Here is a 23,827-nt window from a genome sequence, read left to right on the forward strand (position 1 = left end):
ATGGGACCCATTGCTTTCTAGATAAAAATAAATACAGCAATTTAGTACTTTACAACACTACAGTAATATACATTTGTTGAACACACACGTATTCATCTTCTAGTTTATATAATTGGCGTATTAGGAACTACCACTTACTTTCCAAGAAGATTAATATTTTGAGAAATTACACCACTTTCATTAAGAATAGAATCCATCATGGTGACCGGGTCCTCTGTGCTCAGTGAAGACGGGTTATTCAACTGCAGAGGACCAGACATCAATGGACTTGAAATGTTCTCACGGACTGGGCTCAATGGCCCAATTTCATCTGCAAGTCTAACTTCTTGAACAACTGGGGCATCTTCATCTTCGCTGTCATCCTCTACTATTACAATTTCGGGTGAAAGACGACTACTGGTAGAAATAAGAAGGCTATAGATATGGATAGATTATAGATACAAAACAGATTATATATTTATACGTACAATTTTAAGTGCCCTTACTTTAATGTTTCAGGAGAAGGACTACTTGAATTTTCAGGGGTGGCGGGGGTTTGCTCTCCTTCATCCTCCATGTTGTCAGTTACGTCATAAATTACTACATCATCAGAAATCTCTCCTCTGTTTAAAGCTTCTGTTATAAGTGGGACCTGCAAAATGTTACAGAACAATTTAAACAAAAAACTCCATTGGGAACTGGCATTAAACGCTTCCCGTTTAGATCTGGAGGCTAAAAATAAAAAATGTTCTGATCACGTTCAAGCCATTCAGATAATAAAATCTCTCCTTACGGTCGATGAATCTTAAAAATTGTGTGGAATTAACACACATGACATAAGATTTATTCCTCTGATGGACCACAAAAAAAAAAAATTTAAAATTATATTTTTTACATTTTAGTCACTTTTGAACTGCTGATGGAAACTGAATAACCCATATAAGATATTTTCCAAGTCTATGTTCATATTTCTAAAACCCCATTTATACTATGTGGGGGGGGGGGAGGAGTCTGTATATACTTTATGATGAGCGGTGGTATTGGATTTGGGGCACATTTTTCAGATTTCAATGAGTAAATCCACACCTGAATTGGCTTGTAATGTGGATATTGTGCAAAAGTCTTGTGGAATTCTTCAGGCTTCTGCGAGTGTGAATGCAGCCTCAAACGTCCATTTACACACAACAATATCCATCTGATTCGGAGGATATACAGAAACAACACACTCGATAGAAAAAAAGATGGAATTTTTGATTTTGGCCAATAATTACTCAATTCCCTCCAAGGTTATTTAGGCACAGCTAACAAACAAAAGCATGCGTGGATGATAAAATATAATGTCATAGAATGGAAAGAACAGGAGAAGGCCAGACTTACATGGTGGTCGTCCTCTCCAGTTTCTTTAACCATAGTCTGTAGTACCGTGGCTTTAGGTGAATTTGTTGTGTTCAGAAGTAATGGCCTTCAAAGTGAGAAAGGAAAACATTAGTTACTGCTCGTCCATATTCTATGGACTCCGAATAGAAACTATATAGAAAATGTGCTTACTGTTTCCTCTTCAAACTCACTAATCTGTTATTCTGCACCAAGGTCACAATGAACTGTACAATCTGGAAATTGAAAGAAACAAAAAATAAAAGAGATATATTACTAGTCTCGGACAAGACAGACTTGAGCCACCTCCTGTACCAGAGCAATGGATTAGCTTACACTTCCGAATATGATCAGGCACCAAATTTTTACGGATTCTATAGAGTTCAAGAATCAGAGTTCTTGGAGTTCGGTTCCTCATCACAGCGGACACTTTATTTACCTTAAACTCTTCTATAAAAGACAAGTCTGCTCTGGGCGTGGACCATTGTATACTCCAGTCATACGGATGAGACGCACATCCCCTCCCAAGCAGCAGAGGTCCACAGGATCAGTTTATAGGAAGAACATCTTGTCTAGAGATCAGTTTTTCTATATCTCTATATATTTCTAGGGAACCTGTTTAACCCCTTAATGACCGGGCCCGAAAAGACCTTAATGACCAAGCCAGATTTGTTAAATCTGGTATGTGTGACTTTATCAGAGAATAACTGTGCGAAAGTTTTGAATATCCAAGTAATTCTGACATCGTTTTTTCGTCACATGTTGTACTTTATTTTAGTGGTAAAAGTAGACTGATACGATTTGCGGAAATTAATAAAAAAATAGAAAAATGGAAGAAATTTTGTAAAAATTATAATTTTTCCTTATTTTTAACTGCAATATGTCACATATGTACATACATACTGTACAATTTTTTTTATTAAATATATATTTCCATCTCTTTACTCTATTTTGGCAGCACTTTTGAAAAAAAAACATTTTTTTTGAGCAATTTAGAAGACTTACAAGTTTAGTAATGATTTTATACATTTTGAAGTACATTTGGTTTTCCTGCACCAAGCCAGGTTTTCAGAGGCTCATAGGTGTCAGAATGGTGGAAACCCCCACAAGTGACACCATTTTGAAAACTAGACCCCTTAAGGTATTTATTAAGGGGTGTTGTAAGTATTTTGACCCCACAGTTTTTTTGTAAGAATTCATGCAAAGCAGGCGTAAAAAAATATAATGTAACTTTTTTCATAAAAGTATCACTTTGAAGACCGATTTCTGTGTAAAGCGACCATGAGAATGAAGAAATGCACCCCAAAATCTATCACCCTGTTTCTCCTGTTTTCAAAAATGCCCACATTGTGACCCTAATGTGTTGCCTGGACACACGGCAGGGCCCGAAAGGAAGGGAGCAACCGGAGGCATTCAGGTCTCATTTTTGCTTGAAAATGTTTTAGGCCCCACTGTACATTTGGAGAGGTTTTGAACTACCAGAACGAAAGAAACTCCCCATAAACGACCCCATTTAGAAAACTAGACCCCTTAAGGTATTTATCTAGGGGTGTAGTGAGTGAGTATTTTGACCCCACAGTTTTTTGCTAAATTTAATGTATAGCAGGTGAAATAAAAAAACAAACCACTTTTTATATAAAAGTATCACTTTGAAGACCGATTTCTTTGTAAAGCGACCATCAGAATGAAGAAACGCACCCCAAAATCTATTACCCTGTTTCTCCCGTTTTCAAAAATGCCCCCATTGTGACCCTAATGCGTTGCCTGGACACACGGCAGGGCCCGAAAGGGAGGGAGCACCCGAAGACTTTCAGGACACACATTTTGCTTGAAAATGTTTCAGGTCCCATTACACATTTATAGAGGCACTGAGCTGCCAAAAAGATAGAAACTCCCCATAAATGACCCCATTTTGAAAACTTTCACTTTTTTTCACAAATGTGTCATTTTAAAGGTCAGATTTCTTGTACAGAGGACATGAGAATAAGGAAATGCACCAGAAAATGTATCACCCTGTTTCTCCTGTGTTCAAAAATATCCCCATTGTGGCCCTAATGTGTTTCCTGGACACACGGCAGGACCCAAAAGGAAGGGAGCACCCGGAGGCTTTCAGGACACACATTTTGCTTTGAAAATGGGAGGATTCTACTTTTCTAGATTGAGAAATATATGTCCCTAACAGTTTCTACACCCTATGACTATGTCGTGCTAAGAAAGCAGCTGTCCTGAAATCATGTCAGTCCATAGACATTATGTATATCAACCCGCTCTGATATATAGTAAGTTAGAGTGGGAAAATTTATTAAACTGTTGTCGGAAAAAGGCAATATATCCAAAAAAAAGGAGGAAGAATGTATCCAGCTATGTGGAAAACTAGAGCATGTTCACAGGATGAAAGAAAATTTGTAGGGCTGTAATGACTTTATTATTCAAAGTGACTGGTCATACAACGTCTCTTTAGCTCCATCAATCCCTAAATAAGGGACGAATGTGGCAAGTGACGCGGTACACCATAACAAGCCCCTGCCCGGCAAGGTAGGAACCGCCATGTGCACAAAACAACCAATCACCTGTAGAATATATAAAGGGGCAGTGTCCCACACCGTATGTATAGATACAGTAAAGGACCACTACTCCCCAAATTAATGTCGCTATTTCTAGAAGTATTGTCGGGTGTAAGAGGTCCACCAAAAACCCGAACAAAACTGTAATAAAGCCCATAGTGTATTGATAAGGACAAAACAGGGACTTATGCATAGACCAGGGTTGGAAGGACAAGCGGAACAATAATATCGTGACTCACTTCGCTGTCCTCGTTTGCTGCAGACCGACACCGATTTTTGGGGTATTTTTGGTTAGATGTTGAAGGGATGGGGTGTAAAAAATGTTTTTCAACAAGTCGGCGTACATCCTCTGACTCATGGACTACTCTCTGGTCTGCAGATTGAAATAGGAGATCTTCAATCACTTTCTCCTGAAATTCAAAGAATGTCGCCCTGCCCGCTGATTTTTTGTACAGGACAAATGCGTTCTGCATCGCAACCTGAATTTGTTATAGTTGATGACACACACAGGCTTTTGTCTATCTGCAGAGGCCCCACGTTCTCTAATAGTTGCTGTTGCACTTGAATGGACAGTGCTGATCATGTAGACGTCCTTGCGGTCACGAAATTTTAAAGCCAGCATCTTCTCAATTTGAAAAGTGCATGACTCCCCCTTTGGTAGTTTTTTTATCCACAAGTTGACGTGGGAAACCTTTGCGATTCCTGCGTATTGTGCCACAGGCTCCGGTGTTGGCACAATGAAGGGCGCTAAACAATGGCACACTGGTATAAAAACTGTCCGTGTATACATGATACCCCTTGTGTAGGAAAGGGCCAATTAAATCCCACACAATCTTACCAGAGGTACCAATATTTGGAGGGCACCCTGGTGGATTGAATTCACTGTCTTTACCCTCGTAGATCTTAAATGCACATGTGTAGCCAGTAGTGCTTTCACATAACTTGTAGATCTTTACCCCGTATTTTGCACTTTTTGAGGGTATGAATTGACGGAATGAGAGACGCCCTTTGAAATTTGTGGGATTCCACAACCTGGCATTAGGTGACGAAGGCTTATTGGCAATGTACTGCCTGGCATACAAATTTGTTTCCTGCACAAAATGTTCCAAAACTTGGTCCGTAATAAAAATAATTTAGTGGTGAAAAATTACTGACATTGGGACTTATGCCAGGAGTAGCAATAAAGTCATTTATGGTGGGAGAAAATAAACTCGTGGGTTCCCACACTAAATCGGTTTGGTGGGGTTGTGCAATTTCAGGGGCTGCACTTTGAACGGACGTTGTGGCAACTGCGCCGTCTCCCATATCACTGGTGCTGGGTCTCATATCCATAGAATCCCTTGAAGCGACACTTTCAAGTAAGGCTGGATTCACACGACCTATTTTCAGACGTAAACGAAGCGTATTATGCCTCGTTTTACGTCTGAAGATAGGGCTACAATACGTCGGCAAACATCTGCCCATTAATTTGAATGGGTTTGCCGACGTACTGAGCAGACGACCTGTCATTTACGCGTCGTCGTTTGACAGCTGTCAAACGACGACGCGTAAAAATACAGCCTCGTCAAAAGAAGTGCAGGACACTTCTTTGGACGTTTTTGGAGCCGTTTTCTCATAGACTCCAATGAAAACAGCTCCAAAGACGGACGTAAAAAACGCAGCGAAAACCGTGAGTTGCTCAAAAAACGTCTGAAAAATCAGGGTCTGTTTTCCCTTGAAAACAGCTCCGTATTTTCAGACGTTTTTGGTCACTACGTGTGCACATACCCTAAAAGCTCAACTTCAGATGCAGAATCCGTATCTGAGCATAGCATCTGATAGGCTTCCTCAATGCTGTATCTTCTGGCAGCCATAATGATAATACAGTCTAAACCGCAAATAATAAATGGAACTAGCGGTTTCAATGTTTTTTTTATCAACTAATCAACTAAGAACACTAAAAGAATTAAACTTTTTTTTTTTTATTGTTTTTTTTTAAAGTTTTTTTTTTCAAACCTAAACCCTACGCCTAACACAAACCGTAAACCCAAGCCCAGAACAGCACCCTACGCCGTCTAAGGCCCCATGCACACGAACGTGTTTTTGCGGCCGCAATTCCCCCGAAAATCCACGGGAGAATTGCGGCCCCATTCTTTTCTATGGGGCCATGCACACGACCGTAGTTTTTGCGGTCCTTGCACGGCCCGGGAGCCCGGAACGCAGAAAGAACGGGCATGTCTTATTACGGCCGTGTTCTGCGGTCCGGGCTCATTGAAAACAATGGTGGCGGCCATGTGCATGTCCCGCGATTTGCGGGCGGCCTGCGGCTGACAGTCCGCAGCCGGCCGACCCGAAAATCACGGGCGTGCACACAGCTACGGTCGTGTGCATGAGGCCTAACAGCGTACACGCCGTCTAACAGCGTACCCTAAAAAGAAAGTTTATAGTACGATTCTTAGTATATACAGTAAATATATATATATATACTATAAAATACTGAAAAAAATGTGTTTTTTTTAAATAAACTGTGTGAGGAACAAGTGATTTTGTGTAGGGGACACTGACACACTTGTATCTGTTTCTCTCCACAGCTAGAACAGAGTGAGGAGAAACAGATACATGTTTTTACTTTTATTTTACAGTAGTGATCACTATGATTGGATCTCATAGTGATCACAAAAGATCAGGAACCAATACTATTGGCTCCTGATCACTGCTCTAAGAACAGAGCTGCTAGCAACAGCTCGTTCTTAGAGCAGGAGCTGTCATTTAGACACTCCCGGCGGCTCTGTACGCAGTAACAGCATGTGACCGCTGTGATTGGCTGTCACAGCGGTCACATGCTGTTACGACGAAATCGGCAGGTCCTGATGGCTGCACTAAGAACCGGACCTGTTACTTACAGCCGGTTTTTAGTGCAGATTTCACCAGGGTGCCGTTAAACCCCCTCTACTACAGCGACGCCAAAAGGCGTCGCTGTAGACTGAGTACATGCACCGCCTGACGTCAAAAGACGGTGGGCGGTCGTTAAGGGGTTAATGATGCCTGCCTCCGAGCACATTCAATTCACGGGTAACACAGGGTTATGGTGTCCTTCCCCATACACAGAATAGAGGTTTTCTATGAGCCAATGCTGTGGGCACCTGTGATATTCGGCTCCTGAGCTTACTGCAGCTATTGACAGCCAAAAGCACCTAGACTAAAGCATTGCTTGAGATTTACTCAGCAGCTTTCAGAAAAGGCCCATGTAACATGCACCAAATAATGAGCACTTTATTAGTCTGTGTATTACTAGGATCAATCATGTCTTAACTAATATCTTGTTCTGCCACAAAATCGATTTGCCATGCATAAAAATGATATTTAGTGACAAATCGATCATGCTACTCAGCATGTAAATTGTTGGCTGGCTAAGATCCATTCCTCGGCTAGAAATTATTTCTGATTTCATTCTAAAGAAAAAAAAAACAAACAAAAAACACCTCTCGGCACATGAACGTGGAGATAGACCTAGGAATTTTCAATAAGATTGGTCATAAGTGGGCCTTGTTAAAGATATGAATAGAATAATAATAATAATAATACTACACGGAAACAAACTATTTAGGGCCATGTTCCCATTAAAGTGCCGTCAGTGGATTCTTCTAAAGAGGAGAGAAACGCTGAGCCCCTTTTGGAAAGTGATTTAGGTTTACTGGAACCTCAAGGGATTCAGATGGACCATACTTTACGCACGCCGAATGATCAAAACTTACAAAGTTACTCTTCCGAAACCCAAATAATCGCTACAAATAAAGTGGTACCTTTCTGATAACTTGCTGCTGCTGAGAGTGTTTAGCACGCAGATCTGAAATTTCTCTCCATAATGATTCATTTTCCCTGAAAGAAACGAGCAGAACAAATTAATACGACTAATAAATCTATCATTTAATGGAAAGTCAACATTAACGTTATAATAAACAGGGTTTTTCCAAGTGGCCATTAAATGGGTTTTCCCACCAGGGACATAAATGACATATCCACAGGGCATGTCAGATAGATGCGAGTTCCACCGATCTCTAGAACGGGGACCCCTAAACCCCTTTCTGCCGCTTCCGTAAGTCCCATAGTAGTGAATGGCAGTTACGGAAGCAGCGCAGCATAAAAAAAATGTAGCGAAGCATATACAAAAAAAACCAGCAATTCCGCCATTGTTCCATGCATTTTATATTCATGCTGTTCAGCATAAATAACAGTTTACGACTATTGCACAATAAAGTCACTTTTGAACTAAAATTATTTGTTTTTGCACCCTTGTATTCAAAGAGCCAGAACTTCTATTTTTCTTAGCCATACGATGGCTTGTTTTTTTTGCGGGACGAAATGTAGTTTATTAGTCCCATTTTAAGGTGCATGGGACTTCTTGATTAACGATTACATTTTTTTGGGGGAGGCAATGGGAAAAAAAAATAGAAATTCCGCCGTTGTTTTTTTTATTTTTTTTATTTTCACGTGTTCAGCTTGTGGTTTAAATAACATGTTAACTTTATTGTTCGGGTTATTACAATCGCGGTGATGCCATATATGTGTATTTTTATTTCATTTTTATTTTTTTGCTGTTCACCTTTTTGAATAATTTTTATTTCACATTAAATAATAATTTTTTCAGTCCCACTAGGGAACTTCACTAAGCTATCTTTTGATCACTTCTATAAATACCTTGGTATACCAAAGCATTATAGAAGCCACTGGCGCGGCTTATTAGTCATACAGTCATGGCAGGCGTCTTCATTAGGCCCCCGGATACTATAAAAACTCATCGGCGGCCCGCTATCGCATTTGCAGGCCGCCGATGGGTGACAGAGGCCAACCATTAGAGCAGGACCCCGGCTGCCATAAGACAGCCAAGCACCCACTCCAACACGCACGGGATGCCTGTGCAGGACTTCGATTAGGCCGCTGTAAAAGGCATATTGGGGACTTCCGGCGCTGGCGATGCAGGACGTGAGTGACTGAGCTCCCGCTCCCATCTAGCCTGCAACAGTCGCTTCGGCGGCGACAATCAGCTGGTAAACACCGGCCCTGAACACAGGAGCGTACCCGACGGTGCCTGTATGGAACGGTACCTCCTCAGAAGCGCACATAAGCCAGCCATGGAGGATTCAGCCGCGGCAGTGGAGAAGGGAGGTAAGATGGCGGCGCTTCCCGCCACTGCTCCCCCGCTATACACACAGGATGATGAGCTGCAGCAGCCTCAGTACCTTTTTTCAAGCCCTGCAGAGCCCATAGCCTCTTCTCATCCAGTACCTATCGATTATATAGCCCTGGCCCATGAAGTGGCTAAGCGGATAGCGCCTGACCTGCAAAAGGCACTGGAAAAAACGGTGCAAGCTTCTCTTAACCGCATGCATGCGGATCTGGCACAAGTAACTTCCAGGACTGATGAATTAGAACAGCGTATAACGCTGCTGGAGGATGAAAACGAGCGCCTGCAATCCAAACTTAAAGTGGTGCTGTCTGCTACTACGCAGTTGGGGGGACAAGGTGGAGGACCTAGAAAACCGCTCCAGGAGGAGCAACCTGCGACTCGTGGGTCTGAAGGAAGCGGTGGTCACTTCTGATTTACAGCGACGATGTGAGAGGACATTGCCAGCAGCATTGGGCCTTCCACGTCCCTGCCGGGTGGAGAGGCCGCACAGGGTGGGGCCGGACCCCAGAAATCTTCCATCAGCGGACGGCAGAAGCTCGCTTCGTCCCAGACAAGTCAGCTTTAAGCTGTTGGATTGCAATGATAAGGTGGCACTTATGAAGGCATTCCGCAGCAGATCGCGTCCTTTGGAGAGAATGGGCATGAGAGTGCTACTTTTCGAGGACTATTCTACGGAGGTCGCGAAACGCAGGCGTTCTTTCAGCAAGATCTGTACCGCGCTGTTCCAAGCGAAAGTACGTTTTAATCTGCAATATCCAGCCATCTTACGGGTGTTTCAAGAGAGTGGTCGGACCAAGACATTCACCACACCGAAGGAAGCGGAGGACGCCCTTGTAGAGCTATGTAGAAACCGCCCCCCGCACGAGGAGCAACAGTCCAGCACACGTCGCAAGTCAAGAGAAGTCGGACTGAGTCGACTGGATATGGAGCGAACCTGGGCAGAAGCTTTAATGCCCACACCCGGAAGAGCCCGTGGAGGTCGATCCAGGAATGGAGGGGACTCTCCGAAGCCACAGAGGCGACCGCACCCGGTCTACGTCTCCTGATTGACGAGTGGAGTTTTCTCAGGACCCTTATCTCTGATTAGGTGGTTTTGTGGACGCTGTAGATCAATCGCAGGTTCCGATCTTTTGCAGATAATTTGTAATTTTTGATGATTGCACTTGACGGTCTTATAATGCAGCTTTTTTTCTGTAGTCAACTGATCTAATGTTACAATGTTAAAATGTATGCATTTTGATACTCTGCCGCATTTACACTGCAAGGGGTTTGAGAGAGAGAGAGCGAGTTAGGGTATGCTCTAAGAACTCTCCTTATGTGCATATCCGACCGAGAATTCTACAAGGCCTCTCTATCGTACGGGATTAGTTATGTCCGTTACAGGTCACATACTTGGGGAATGCTCGATAGGGGCCTCTGGATCGTTATGCGTGGCAGTCTAGAAGTGGAGCAGGGTTTATGTTTACATACTATAATCTAAACGGATCCTAGGCTGTTGGCCCTATGGTATAAGAATGTGTATCGACTGCAAGGGGTTTATGGTGTGTTAAGGGTTGGTGCAGCTCTGTCACTATATGTGGTATATACGCAGGTCTGGGGGGGGAGGGACGTGTTTGTGCACGACAGAAAAAAGTGAAGTCTCTTACGCCAATGGGTACTAGGGGGTTGAAGGCCCTTGCCGCAGGCGATTTTTCTTCCTCTTTGGGTCTTGATATGGAGTTTAGTTTTGTTCTCTAGGCCGGGTTTTGGCTGTGTTCGTAATGTTTATGCATGGCTTTTCGGTAAAGATGGATCCGACTCCCCGAACCAATCACGACTTTTTGACGTCTCAGCTCATCTTATGCATTGCCCAATAACATGAAAATAATGTCATGGAACGTTAGGGGGCTTCGGTCCCCACAGAAAAGGACCGAACTTCTGCGACACATGAAACGTTTACACATAGATGTAGCCCTGTTACAGGAAACTCACCTTACCGAGCCAGAATTTAAGTATTTACAAAAGTTCTGGGTGGGTCAGGTTTTTGGCTCGCCGGCTAGAGACGGTAAGGCGGGAGTTATTTTGCTACACAAAAATTTTGCTTTTACATTGGTGTCCCAGGAGCGTGATGATGAGGGCCGTTGGATCCATCTAGTGGTGGAACATGCAGGGGAAACTATTAGTATCCATAATGTGTATGGCCCGAATGCGACCAACACAGGTTTCTTTGGTCACTTGGAAGCCCAACTTCAGCAGGATCGCACCAAATTATTAGTTCTAGGGGGGAGACCTTAATACTGTAAGGTCCTCCAGTTCGCATAGAAATAGGGATAGGATCTTGCCAGACTTTTTAAGATACACTGCCCTCACAGATGCTTGGAGTAGTTTACACCCCGATGCTCGGGAATACACACACTTTTCTCATGTCCATCAATCGTGGTCGCGTATTGATTATTTGCTGGTGAATGATGCCTTATCCCGAAGATTACGTGAAGCGGCAATTGAGGATCTATTCATTTCGGACCATGCCCCGGTTACCATTACTCTGGCCGACACAGTAGCTAGGGGAATGTATTTTATATGGAGGTTCCCCTCCTTTCTGGCAACGGATGAGGGTTTTTTACAGAAGTTCAGAGGATGGTGGACGGAATTTGATGGGGATAATGCATCACATCGTTCGGACCCGTCACTGTATTGGCGTACAGCTAAAGCGGTAATCCGAGGGAAAATTATGCAATTTATGTCTAATCTTAAACGCGAGACTACCGAAGGGTACAAGATAGCGAGTGAACGATTAAGGTGTGCATACACGGCATTTTTACACTCTCCGTCAACGTCTCTGGGGGAGAAATGGAGGGAAGCCAAGCGGCAATTTGATCAGTGATTAGATAAAAGAGAAAGTATTTATCGGTCCCAATTTGATGCTGATCTCATGCGTTTCGGCAATAAAGTGGGCAAATTATTAGCACGGCTAGCGAAGGGGAGGTATGCACCGTCGCACATTTTAACACTTAACGATACCAACGGAATTCCTACATCAGATCCCAAAAAAAATAAACACTATTTTGCGTAAGTATTACCAAGCCCTTTACTCAGACACGCCCATAGACCCCCAAAAAGGTAGGGAATTTTTGGAGAAGATAAATTTGCCTGGATAAGGAAGCCACCACTCATACTCTAGATGAGGTCATAGGTCCAACGACTTTTCGGGCGACTATTTCAAGGTTGTATAGAGCACTCAGGGTTTGTTTTGTTCGTCCGCGACCACAGGCTATGTTCAAAGTCCAGGGAACGATGGACTCAAGATCCAGGTATAGGTGAGACCATATTGGGGGGGGGTTGTGAGACGGTACGGAGGAGTATTGTGAACGAGAGCTAGAGGGAAACCTATTTTAAATTAATGCATTCGGCTATATATGGCTTTAATATTTTGCCTTCACAATCCTTCCCCGACCGCATTACATGTTGTCCCAAATGTCACACCCCCCTGACGAATTTGTGGCACGGAGTATGGGGTTGTGTTCATGCTAAACGATATTGGGTGATGGTACACAAATATATTTTGGATCATTGGAAGGCGAAACTCCCAATGACGCCTCAAGCGCTGCTGTTCCATCAGGCGCGACCGCCGGAGGAAGAGGGTGCTCGAGGGGTGAGATCTCCTCCTTTGCTGGTACACACGATTTTACTGGTGGCCTTGAGATGCCTTCTAGGTAAATGGCTGGAAACTGACACGCCGGGGCTAGACCTGATAGTGTCCCGTTTGAAACAGTTACTAGCTCTCAAGCGGGTGGAGGTGGAAAGGCGGAAAGAAACGGGAACCAAGAAGTTATTCGCTAAATGGCAAATATTTATAGAATCGCAGTGCACAGCGGCAGAGGTGGTGGAAATTGTTACGCCTTTCAGGCACACAGCGTGGTATCATACGCAGCTCCTGGCAGGCACTTTAGGAGGCTTGCAACTTTAATCTAGTTAGGTCATCAATGAGTAGCTATGTCCCATCTATCCCCTAAGTCGTGTTCAGGGATAGGGGAAGTCATGTTTTTTTCAGTTGATATGAGGATCAAAACTTATGCCATGATTGTATGTTATGTTAGTTTAATGTTAATTTGTTGGCAGTTGAGTGCTGTGCACTTATGACGCAACCTTTACGTGAAATGTTTATAAGAAAATGTGAAAACTGTTAATAAAAATGATGTTTAAAAAAATAAAAAAGGCATATTGGTGGTCACTAATTGATTACAATCACAATATATATATATATATATATTATATACACACACATATACATACATCTATACATACACACACACACGGCAAGGACGTGGTGTCCGAGGCAATTAGCTCCGCCCACAGCCCGACCTACAAGAAGCCTGTGAGGAAGGAGATGTGAGTGCTCAGTCTGCCTGTCTATGCCTCTATTTGTGTGGCTATAGGGGGCATTATGCTGTATGTGGCAGCTATGGAGGGCATTATACTGTATGTGGCAGATATGGAGGGCATTATACTGTATGGGGCAGCTATGGTGGGCATTATACTGTATGGGGCAGCTACGGTGTATGGTGCAACTATGGGGGGGGGGATTATACTGTATGTGGCAGTAATGGGGAACATTATATTGTATGGAGTGCATTATACTGTATGGGGCTGCTATGTGTGGCAATATACTGTGGGGGCAGCTATGGGGGGCATTATACTGTGTGGGGACATCTATGGGGGCATTATACTGTGTGTGGGCAGCTATGGTGGGCATTATACTGTGGATGGAATTCATGGGGTCTGGTGCTGTTGGGAAGGGGTAGGGGGGCCCCCCCCCCCCAAGCTGAATTCTTGCACCAAGGCCCATGAGCCTTCAGCTACGCCCCTGTATGTGTATATATTTCTGTGTGTGCATCTACCACATTAGCTGTACTCAGAGCGTTGTCACAGTGTTTGTGATCTGTGGTATTACATAGGACTGCAGGTAACATCTACCACATTATCTGTACTCCGAGTTATCACTGTGTGTAGGGCTGGGCGATTTAGCAAAAAAATAAAAATCTAAAACTTTTTCTCAACCCTCAGGATGATTTTTGATTTGATTCACGATTTTCTTATTTTTAGGAGTAATAAAGGAATTACTGTGTATGCAATTCCATTATCTCCAAAAAATACAAAAGACACAATTCTTTTACATAAGAAAATTGCAGGCATAGTTATCCAATAATATATATTGATTATCCTGATTGACCCTTAGCTGCTACGTGTGATCACGCTCACTTATAAAAAGGGACAATGCTAATAATCATATATATATATATATATATATATATATATATTTGGCTCAGAGCATAAAAAGAGCAACTATGGGTGCAGAGAAAGGTCCATGCCATATGCTTACAGCGCTTGGTGCTAAGGACCAAAAGGGGTAAAGCTACACGCTGTCAAAACAGTCACCAAGCAGAAGGTAATGAAGTTGAAACTAATAATTAAAGTAGGCTGCTTCCTATTGTCAAATTGTAGAAGTTTTTGTACATTTTCAAGGTGCAATTGTTTCATCTTTAAGTGACCAGTCAAGTTTTGGACTTAATGACCATAACTTTAATTTTTCCGCAGACATAGCCGTGTGAGGGCTTGTTTTTTGCAACACGAGTTGTATTTTTTAATGGCACGATTTTATAGAATAACTTATGAGCTTTTTTTTTTTTTGCGGGGGGAATGGGAAAAAAAAACACAGCAATTCCATCATACTTTTTTGCATCTTAAATTTATGTCATATTTTTTTTTTGTGTTGTCATATCTTAAGGGCATGTTACAACCGTTTTTGAAGTCCGTAAACACCTTGAAAAACGGCTGAAAATACGGAAGCTGAACGCCTTCAAACATCTGCCCATTGATTTCAATGGGAAAAACGGCGATTTCTGACAGGTCATTTTTTAGGGCATGTCACTCCTTGAGCCGTTTTTTTTGAGCAGTTTTTCATTGGGTCAATAGAAAAACAGCTCCAAAAATGGCCGCAAAAAAAGCATCAAAAAATGCTCGATGCTTAAAAAAAATGGCTGAAAATCAGGGGCGGTTTTCCCTTGAAAACAGCTCCGTATTTTATGGCCATTTTTAGTTTGCCATGTGAACATACCCCAAGAGTCATAACATTATTTTTCCGCTGATGCAGCTGTATGAAAGCTTATTTCTTGCCGGATGACTTGTAGATCGGATTTTGTACCATTTTGGGGTGCATACGACATTTTGATAGCTTTTTATTGTGTTTTATTGGAGGGCACAATGAACAGAAAAACAGGTCGTTTTTTTATTTCATTTTTTCGTGGAGTTTACCATGCGGGTTAAACAACGTAATAGTAGTAGTTTGGGTCTCTATGGACGCAGCAATACCAATTATGCGAGGCTTTTTTTATTTTTCTCGTAATATAGCATTTTGTAAGGGGGGGAAAACAAAAATGTAATTTTTTTTTTTTTACTTAGAATTAGATGGGGTAACAGATGGCGCCTCCTCCCTATTAAAACCACTTAGATGCTGCAGAAAAAAAAATCTTAATTAAAATTGCAAGTTCATGGAGTTTCCACTTTTTTAACCAGTTCAGGACTGGGCTATTTTGAGCCTTCAGGACCAGACACCGTTTAGCCATTTTTAGACAATGCAGGTTTCTTTTTTTATAATTTTTATACACACCCCTTTTTCAATTTTATAATTTTTAGGCTTAAAGTTTGAAAATAATAGTTAAAAAAAAAAAAAAAAAAACACCTTTTACATTTTAGCTATTTTCTTCTGGTAAAAACAGTTTTACCCTAAAACAGACCCTTTTATTTGTGATCGTCCTTGTGTACCGTAATTTTTAATATATTACATGTCTATATTAGGGTAATTGGGGGGACGACAAAGTTTTTTCTTGGGTGTATATATTATTATTTTTTTATAATTAGGACAGAAGAGACCTTTGGGGGACTTTATTTTTTCTTCTTTTACACTATGTTTTTCCACTGTAACTGGGTCTGCACAGCAGCCCCAGTTACAGGTTGAAATCAGCCCTCTCATGACTATTGTCACTAATAGGGCTGTGCTGGGTCTAGTAAGACCCAGCAGAAGTCTGCCACTAAGGGCATCCCAGTCACATGATCAACGGGACGAATAGAGGCAGCGGCGCTGCCTCTATTTATATACACAGCGCTCATTGAGTTCTGTGTAGAGGAGATCAGAGCAGATAGAAGCAGCGAGCTAAAACCCGTGCCGTAAATAGTCTATGACATGGGTTTTAAGGACCCCGACCGCAAATACACAGCCAGTGGTCGGGAACTGGTTAAGCTAGGCAAGTTACTACATGACCTTGCAATTCCATAATATAACTATTAAGACTTTCATCGCCATATTTTTTGTATGTGCCATTCATATAAGTTAATCATGTCCCCCCTTAGTCGTCTCTTTTCAAGGCTAAATAGGTTTAGTTCTTTTAATCTTTCCTCATAACTTATATTCTCCATGCCCCTTATGAGCTTCGTTGCTCTTCTTTGTATTTTTCATCCTTTCTATGAACTGGAGCCCAGAATTGAACTGCATATTCTAGATGAGGCCTCACTAATACTTTGTAAAGTGGTAATATTACATCCCTGTCCCGCGAGTCCATACCTCTTTTAATACACGACAATATCCTGCTGGCCTTTGAAGCAGCTGATTGACACTGCATGCTGTTATTGAGTTTATGATTTACAAGTACACCCAGATCCTTCTCAACAAGTGTCTCCCCCAGTGTAGCTCCCCCTAGGACATATGATGCATGAAGGTTGTTCGTACCCAGATGCATAACTTTACATTTATCTACATTAAACTTAATTTGCCAAGTGGATGCCCAAATACCCAGTGTGTCCAAATCAGCTTGCAATTTACGAACATCTTTCATAGACTGAACTATACTACATAGACAATGTTACACAAAAATACATTGGAAAATTGCATAACTTGTCATTAAACAAAGAATAATCTTTATTTGTTGAAACCGTAACACCCCTTTAACAGTATGATAGATGGAAGAAAGAGAAAAAGACAGTGATAGAGAGATGCACATGCGTTCCTACCAAGATTCAGTGGAATTGACATAACTGAAACCTAGGATGGATCCAGATCATACTAGAAGGGAGTTCACAGGTACGCATGAAGTCACAATTAATTTACCAGTTTAACCGCTCTGCGACATAATGTTCTTAAAAAGGGGCTGTTTCACAAAGACTACCTCTTTAATAAAAAGAAGGCAGTGCAGCGAACAGCTGATCGGTTGGGGTCCTGATTCTTGTACCCTCCTGCAATCAGCTGTTATAGCCAGGCAAAGGCGCATCTAGGTATACATACATGTAGCATTACACGCCAGACGTTTAAATTGGTCATCCGTGCATTACGTGAACGGCTATTCAAGTCTCCCAGTCCGTATGTTTTAGCACACAGAGGGGACCCCCCCCCCACTATGAAGTACATAGTCTGATCCTTGAAACCAGAAAAACATTCCATTTTAAAGAGCCAACCTAGAAATTACACATTTCTTCCACAACAGTTGCTACAGATGAAGTGAAATGAGTGACCATCTAATACATGGCTGGTCAATGGCTCTTTCGTAACAACTCTGCTCGTTCTAATAGAGGGGGCACAAATGTCTTTATAGTGGCCGATTCTGTTAAATTACCTTTTCAATGTGAATAATCGTGATTCAATAGTGTCTTGCTTGACTTGAACTTTAGCTGCGTTGTTTAAGATTTTAGATATATCCTCCTGCCTCACTTTTGCTTCTTCAGGTCTTGCAGAGGATACCTAACGAAATGCAAAATGACCAGATATGAGAGTTTACAAAAATACAGCAGATAAAAAAGATGTACGACCTACACATGGTATTATAATTGTAGTATAAAACTGCATTTCCTTGTATGAGAAATAAAGTACATATGTATTATTTGCAGTGCCAAATACAAGAGATCCAGGCGCTCATTCTCCCAGGCTGATTAGCATCAGATCACGGTGGGTTGTAACATAACCTGTTCACGTTTTCAGAATACGTTGCAATGCCGGCTAGGGGATTATAATTATTATCATGCAATCGCATGTTTCACTAGTCGGCTAATAATGTTTTGAGCACAAGAATCACGCGTTGTGTACGATGACAACTCCTGCTAACAATTATGGAATCACCTCAGAGGACGTTCACCCAGCTTTTTTACTTCCTAGCAAACACACAGATATGACACAAAACAACGTTTAATATTAATAGCACATGAGCAACCCCCTGCAGAAAAGTCTTGACGTCGGACTTCGATGCCAACAGGCGACCGGGCAAGATGGAAAGTGCCGACACCTGTCCCTCCAGGAAGCGAAGGGCAAAACCCTGATCCAGGCCACACTGGAGGAAAGACAGAACTCTAGATAGCAAAATCGCAGAGAAGGAAAATCGTGATCCTCACACCAACAAAAATAGGTCTTCCAGATACGATTGTAAATGCGGGCTGAGGAAGGCTTTCTAGTCTTGAGCATAGTGAGAATAACTAACAAATTGATAGCCCTCAAAACGGCGGCCTCAACAGCCACTCAGTTAGGCCTCATGCACACGACCGTAAAAACTCCCGTTATTACGGGTCGTAATCACGACCCGTAATAACGGGCTCATAGACTTCTATTGGCGACGGGTGCCTTCCCGTTTTCTCACGGGAAGGTGCCCGTGCCGTTGAAAAAGATAGAACATGTCCTATTTCAGGCCGTAATAACGGCACGGACAGTCCATAGAAGTCTATGGAGCTCTCGTAATGACGGGTGGCTACATGTGTGCACCCGTCATTACGGCAGCGTTGCTAAGCGACGTCAGTAAATAGTCACTGTCCAGGGAGCTGAAAGAGTTAACTGATCGGCAGTAACTCTTTCAGCACCCTGGACAGTGACTACCGATCAGTATAAACCTGTAAAAAATAAAAATAAAAGACGTTCATACTTACCGACAACTTCCTGCTTCCTCCAGTCCGGTCTCCCGCCCGTTGCCTTGGTGACGCGTCTCTCTCGACATCCGGCCCGACGTCCTGGATGACGTTTCAGGCCATGTGACCGCTGCAGCCAATCACAGGTCAATCACAGGCTGCAGCGGTCACATGGACTGCCGCGTCATCCAGGGATGTCGGGCTGGATGTGAAGAGAGGGACGCGTCACCAAGACAACGGCCGGGTAAGTATGAATTTCTTTAACTTTTATTACAGAAAAGGCTGTCCCTTCTCTCTATCCTGCACTGATAGAGAGAAGGGGCTGCCGATTAGTGCAGTGCTATTTTGCCGCCAAAAACGTGCTCGTAAATACGGGTGGAATACGTGTGACACCGGACCCATATTTACGAGCACGGGTTCGTAAATACTGGTGCAAAACGGGTGGAATACGTGTGACACCGGACCCGTATTTACGCCAGTATTTACGGGTGGGAAAAAATACGGTCGTGTGCATGAGGCCGAGATGGGCCCTGTAATGTAGGTGACAGCAGTGCTTTTTATTTAAAAAAAACTATCTTTTTTCACAACGTTAGGAGCGATGTTGGTTTATGCTAATGAGCTTTCTTAATGCCCAAGTGGGCGTACTTTTACTTTCGACCAAGTGGGCGTTGTACAGAGGAGTGCATGACGCTGACCAATCGGCATCATGCACTCCTCTCCATTCATTTACACTGCACTAGCGATATAGATATATCACTATGTGCAGCCTCATACACAAACCCTCACATTACTACAGTGTCCTGATAATGAATACACATGAAATCCTGCCTGGACGTCATGTGTACTCAGAATCCTGACACTTCTGACTCTTTTCTGTGAGATTCTAGCAACAGATACGAAATCTCGCGAGATTACGAGATAAACGAGATTTCGTATCCGTTGCTGTAAATCTCACAGAAAAGAGTCAGAAGTGCCAGGATTCTGAGTACACATGACGTCCAGGCTGGATTTCATGTGTATTCATTATCTGGACACTGTAGTAATGTTAGGGCTTGTGTATGAGGCTGCACATAGTGATATATCTATATCGCTAGTGCAGTGTAAATGAATGGAGAGGAGTGCATGATGCTGATTGGTCAGCATCATGCACTCCTCTGTACAACGCCCACTTGGTCGAAAGTAAAAGTACGCCCACTTGGGCATTAAGCAACTCATTAGCATAAACCAAAATCGCTCCTAACGTTGTGAAAATAGATAGTTTTTTTAAATAAAAAGCATTACTGTCACCTACATTACAGCGCCAATCTCCTTATGTAGGAGATAGGGCACTTATAATGTGGTGACAGAGCCTCTTTAAACGTAGTGACGTTAACCCCTTCCCGCTCCTGGACGTACTATTAGGTCATGGTAACTGTATCGTCCGTGCTCCATGACCCAATAGTACATCCTGCATTCAATACAGCGCTGCTCGCGTTCATCAGCTGTGATAGCTGCCGTTTCCGACAGCAGGCTATCAAAGCTCAGTGTGCCGGCACCTGTCGCATCGTTTCCACTTCAGCGATCGCGGCTATTGGCGAGTGAGAGTGAGAGTGAGAGAGAAAGAGAGAAGTTAGGTTTAGCGTCAGGGAAGTTCTGAATAATCTAGTTAGGTTTAGTGTCAGGGAATCGTCACCATAGTTAGTTTTAGTGTCAGGGAAGTCCGCTTGTTCCTTAAAAAAAACAAAAAAAAAAAAAAACACGCTTTTGTGCTAGTTTAGGTAGCAGCCCATTGCTCCCAGTTAGGGATTTTTTTGTATTTTTTTTTGCTGTATATACATTTTGTACATGTCTAAGCACAAAAACATGTCCCAACGGACATTTACTGCTGAAGAGGCGTATTCATTTCTGGCCTCCGAAACAGACTCGTCGGATGGAGACACTCCGTTTTATTTGTCGACCTCCTCATCCAGTGATGAAGAGGAGGGACCCCCTAGGAGACGCCCCAGGACGACCAGCATAGTTGAAATCCCTGAGAGAAGTGACCCCGCAACAATTGATACCCCCGCTCGAAGTGACCCTATTTGGAAGTGTCCCCATTTGGACCACCACACCAGACAATGACGAGCCACAAATCCCTGAGTACACGGGCAGCCCAGGGATAAAATTTAATACGGCAGGGCTCAGTGAGATGGCCTTTTTTACGGATGAATTTATAGAGCTTATGGTGTCCCAGACAAATTTATATGCCCAACAGTATATAACCAAGAACCCCACGTCATTTTATGCCCAATCCCACAGGTGGACTCCTGTGAATGGGCAGATGTTTGCCGACGTATTGTAGCCCTATTTTCAGACGTAAAACGAGGCATAATACGCCTTGTTTACGTCTGAAAATAGGTCGTGTGAACCCAGCCTAGTATGTTCACACGGCCAAATTTCAGACGTATACGAGGCGTATTATGCCTCGTTTTACGTCTGAAAATATGGCTACAATACGTCGGCAAACATCTGCCCATTCATTTGAATGGGTTTGCCGACGTACTGTGCAGACGACCTGTTATTTACGCGTCGTCGTTTGACAGCTGTCAAACGACGACTCGTAAAAATACAGCCTCGTCAAAAGAAGTGCAGGACACTTCTTTCAGACGTTTTTGGAGCTGTTTTCTCATAGACTCCAATGAAAACAGCTCCAAAAACGAGTTGGTAAAAAAATGAGTTGGTAAAAATGCGAGTTGGTAAAAAACATCTGAAAAGCAGGGTCTGTTTTCCCTTGAAAACAGCTCTGGATTTTCAGACGTTTTGGTTGACTACGTGTGAACATACCCTAACAATCATTTGTGCGATCTTTAGTTCCTTCTTCTGTCATGCACTTCACTTCATGTTAGTGTTGAAAGCTCGATCCCATGTTTTCATAAGGGCATGTGTAAACATGTGACAAACTAGCGTTTTATTGCTTGATCACTGGGCAGGTTTACACTGGACAATGGCGTGTAATGTGTTCTTTAAGTGACAGCTCTATTGTATGATTGGAAGCCTAAATAAGGTAGCATAGCAACACAATACTCACAGATAAGGCTCTGTATGCATTTTCCCTAGTCTATGCAGGACAGGCTGTATTCCATCACTTCCTAGACACTGTATATATATCAATAAGATTTGTCTGTCAATTGACTGCCATTCAATTCAGTTGCCATAAAGCACACACCATGCTGTACCGACTACACAGGAAGTACAGAAAGGAAGTGTGTGTCTCCAATATGGCCGCTCACGGGGAAGAAAAATAAAATAAAAGGACCAACATTATCTATATACCTAAATCTAATTAATGAAACTAAAATTAAATACGTGACCCATTCACTAAGAAGTCTGTAAACACGTTCTTTTTACACTTCTGTCAGTATTTGTTTTAGGAATGCAAATTACAAGATGATTCATAATGTTTTCCTCTAATAATATAGCATGGATTAAAATAATGTAATTTAATTTGTTTCAGGCAGCCAAAATGCGTAACTATTTAACAAACATTGTTTTGTATAATTTCTGCGATTTGTGTATTTGCTACGAAGTAAAAAAAGCTGTGTGAACATCCACTAATTGTGGCGATGCCTTAATGGTTTAGAGAACCCATTAAATCATGGTGGTGCGTTACTAGGTGACCTTCCAAAGCTTCCCCACGGCAATATGGAGGATCTGCAGATTGCCAGAGCCTTAGGCCCTGTTAAGAGTTTTTTGGCGCGGATTTTGACGTGGAAACTGCTGGAATAACCACCAAAAAACGGACCAAATCTTTTCCCATTGATTTCAATAGGAGTCAGAGGCGTTTTTTGTCCCGAGCTGTTTTTATCGGCTTGTGGTAAAAAAAAGCAACATGACCTTTCTTGAGGCGTTTTCCCCCTCAAAAAGCCCAATGAAATCATTGGGAGACGGGAAAAAACGCCGCAAACGTTTTTTGACACTGTTTTTGACGAGGTTTGTGGCCAAAAACGCTTGTGGTTTTCTCTTTGCCTGTTGAAAGGTAAAAAAAACAACATAAAAGCCTCAAAAACGAGACAAAAACGTGCGTGGTACAAAACCACTTTTAAAAAAAAAACAAAAAACAACTGAATGGATTTTTCCAGGCAGAATGTTCTGCCTGCAAAAAATGCAGTGTGAACGGACCCTTAAAGTGAGGAGGAAATGTACAAAGACTGTGTTCATGCTGAGAATTAAAAGGGTTGTCCAGGCACAGACAACTGATGATGTTTTCACAGGATAGGTCATCATTATACGATAGGTGGGCGTCCGAGACCCAGACCCCGTACCGATCAGCTGAATAGGAGCAGAGCTGCAGTTCTGCAGCACTGCCACTATGCAGTGTACGGAGCAATCTGCTTCCGGCTCCAAATACTGCATACCCTGCATAACATCCGGCACCCAGACGCAGCTGATCGGTGCGTGGTCCGGGTATCAGACCCCCACAATCATATACTGATGTCCTATCCTGTGGATAGGTCATCAGTTGTCCGTGCCAGGACAAACCCTTTAATGAAACACAAGTCTTACCTTCCTTTTTATATTCTCTAGTAACTCATCTTGCCCCTGGATAAAGAAATGATGTTGAAATTCCACCGGTCCATCTCTCTCCTGCTTCACAATCCCAGAGTCCACATGAACGACCTTCCTGAAACCGTCTTTGAGATAGAAACGTAGGTAAATTAAACCTGTATACGTTAGAGGACACAATACACAAGGACACAAATTGTACAAAAAAAAACAACAAGATTTTTATTCACAAATAACTGAACAATGACGATGAGCATTTGCAGGTCCTTTTCTCAAAGGTTTACTTTACATAGTGACATCCCTACAT

General features: G+C 42.5%; 1 protein-coding gene across 4 annotated transcripts in view; it reads right to left on the reverse strand.

Annotated features, from left to right (window-relative positions):
• The window catches only part of LOC142759802 (heat shock factor protein 2-like), a 44,866-nt gene that overhangs the window by 4,651 nt on the left and 16,388 nt on the right, over positions 1-23,827 (reverse strand). Inside the window, exons 3-9 of one of the 4 annotated variants that reach the window (XM_075862395.1) lie at positions 23,521-23,648; positions 17,727-17,851; positions 7,700-7,775; positions 1,528-1,589; positions 1,357-1,441; positions 486-631; positions 139-393 (exon numbers count right to left, since the gene is read on the reverse strand). In XM_075862395.1, coding sequence (XP_075718510.1) covers positions 139-393; positions 486-631; positions 1,357-1,441; positions 1,528-1,589; positions 7,700-7,775; positions 17,727-17,851; positions 23,521-23,648 — 877 coding nt within the window. Of the gene's footprint in view, positions 1-138; positions 415-485; positions 632-1,356; positions 1,442-1,527; positions 1,590-7,699; positions 7,776-17,726; positions 17,852-23,520; positions 23,649-23,827 lie in introns of all 4 variants that reach the window. The other 3 variants (XM_075862394.1, XM_075862393.1, XM_075862396.1) reach the window with 3 other exon arrangements.

This window comes from Rhinoderma darwinii, chromosome 4 (assembly GCF_050947455.1).
Source record: "Rhinoderma darwinii isolate aRhiDar2 chromosome 4, aRhiDar2.hap1, whole genome shotgun sequence".
Taxonomy (NCBI): domain Eukaryota; kingdom Metazoa; phylum Chordata; class Amphibia; order Anura; family Rhinodermatidae; genus Rhinoderma; species Rhinoderma darwinii.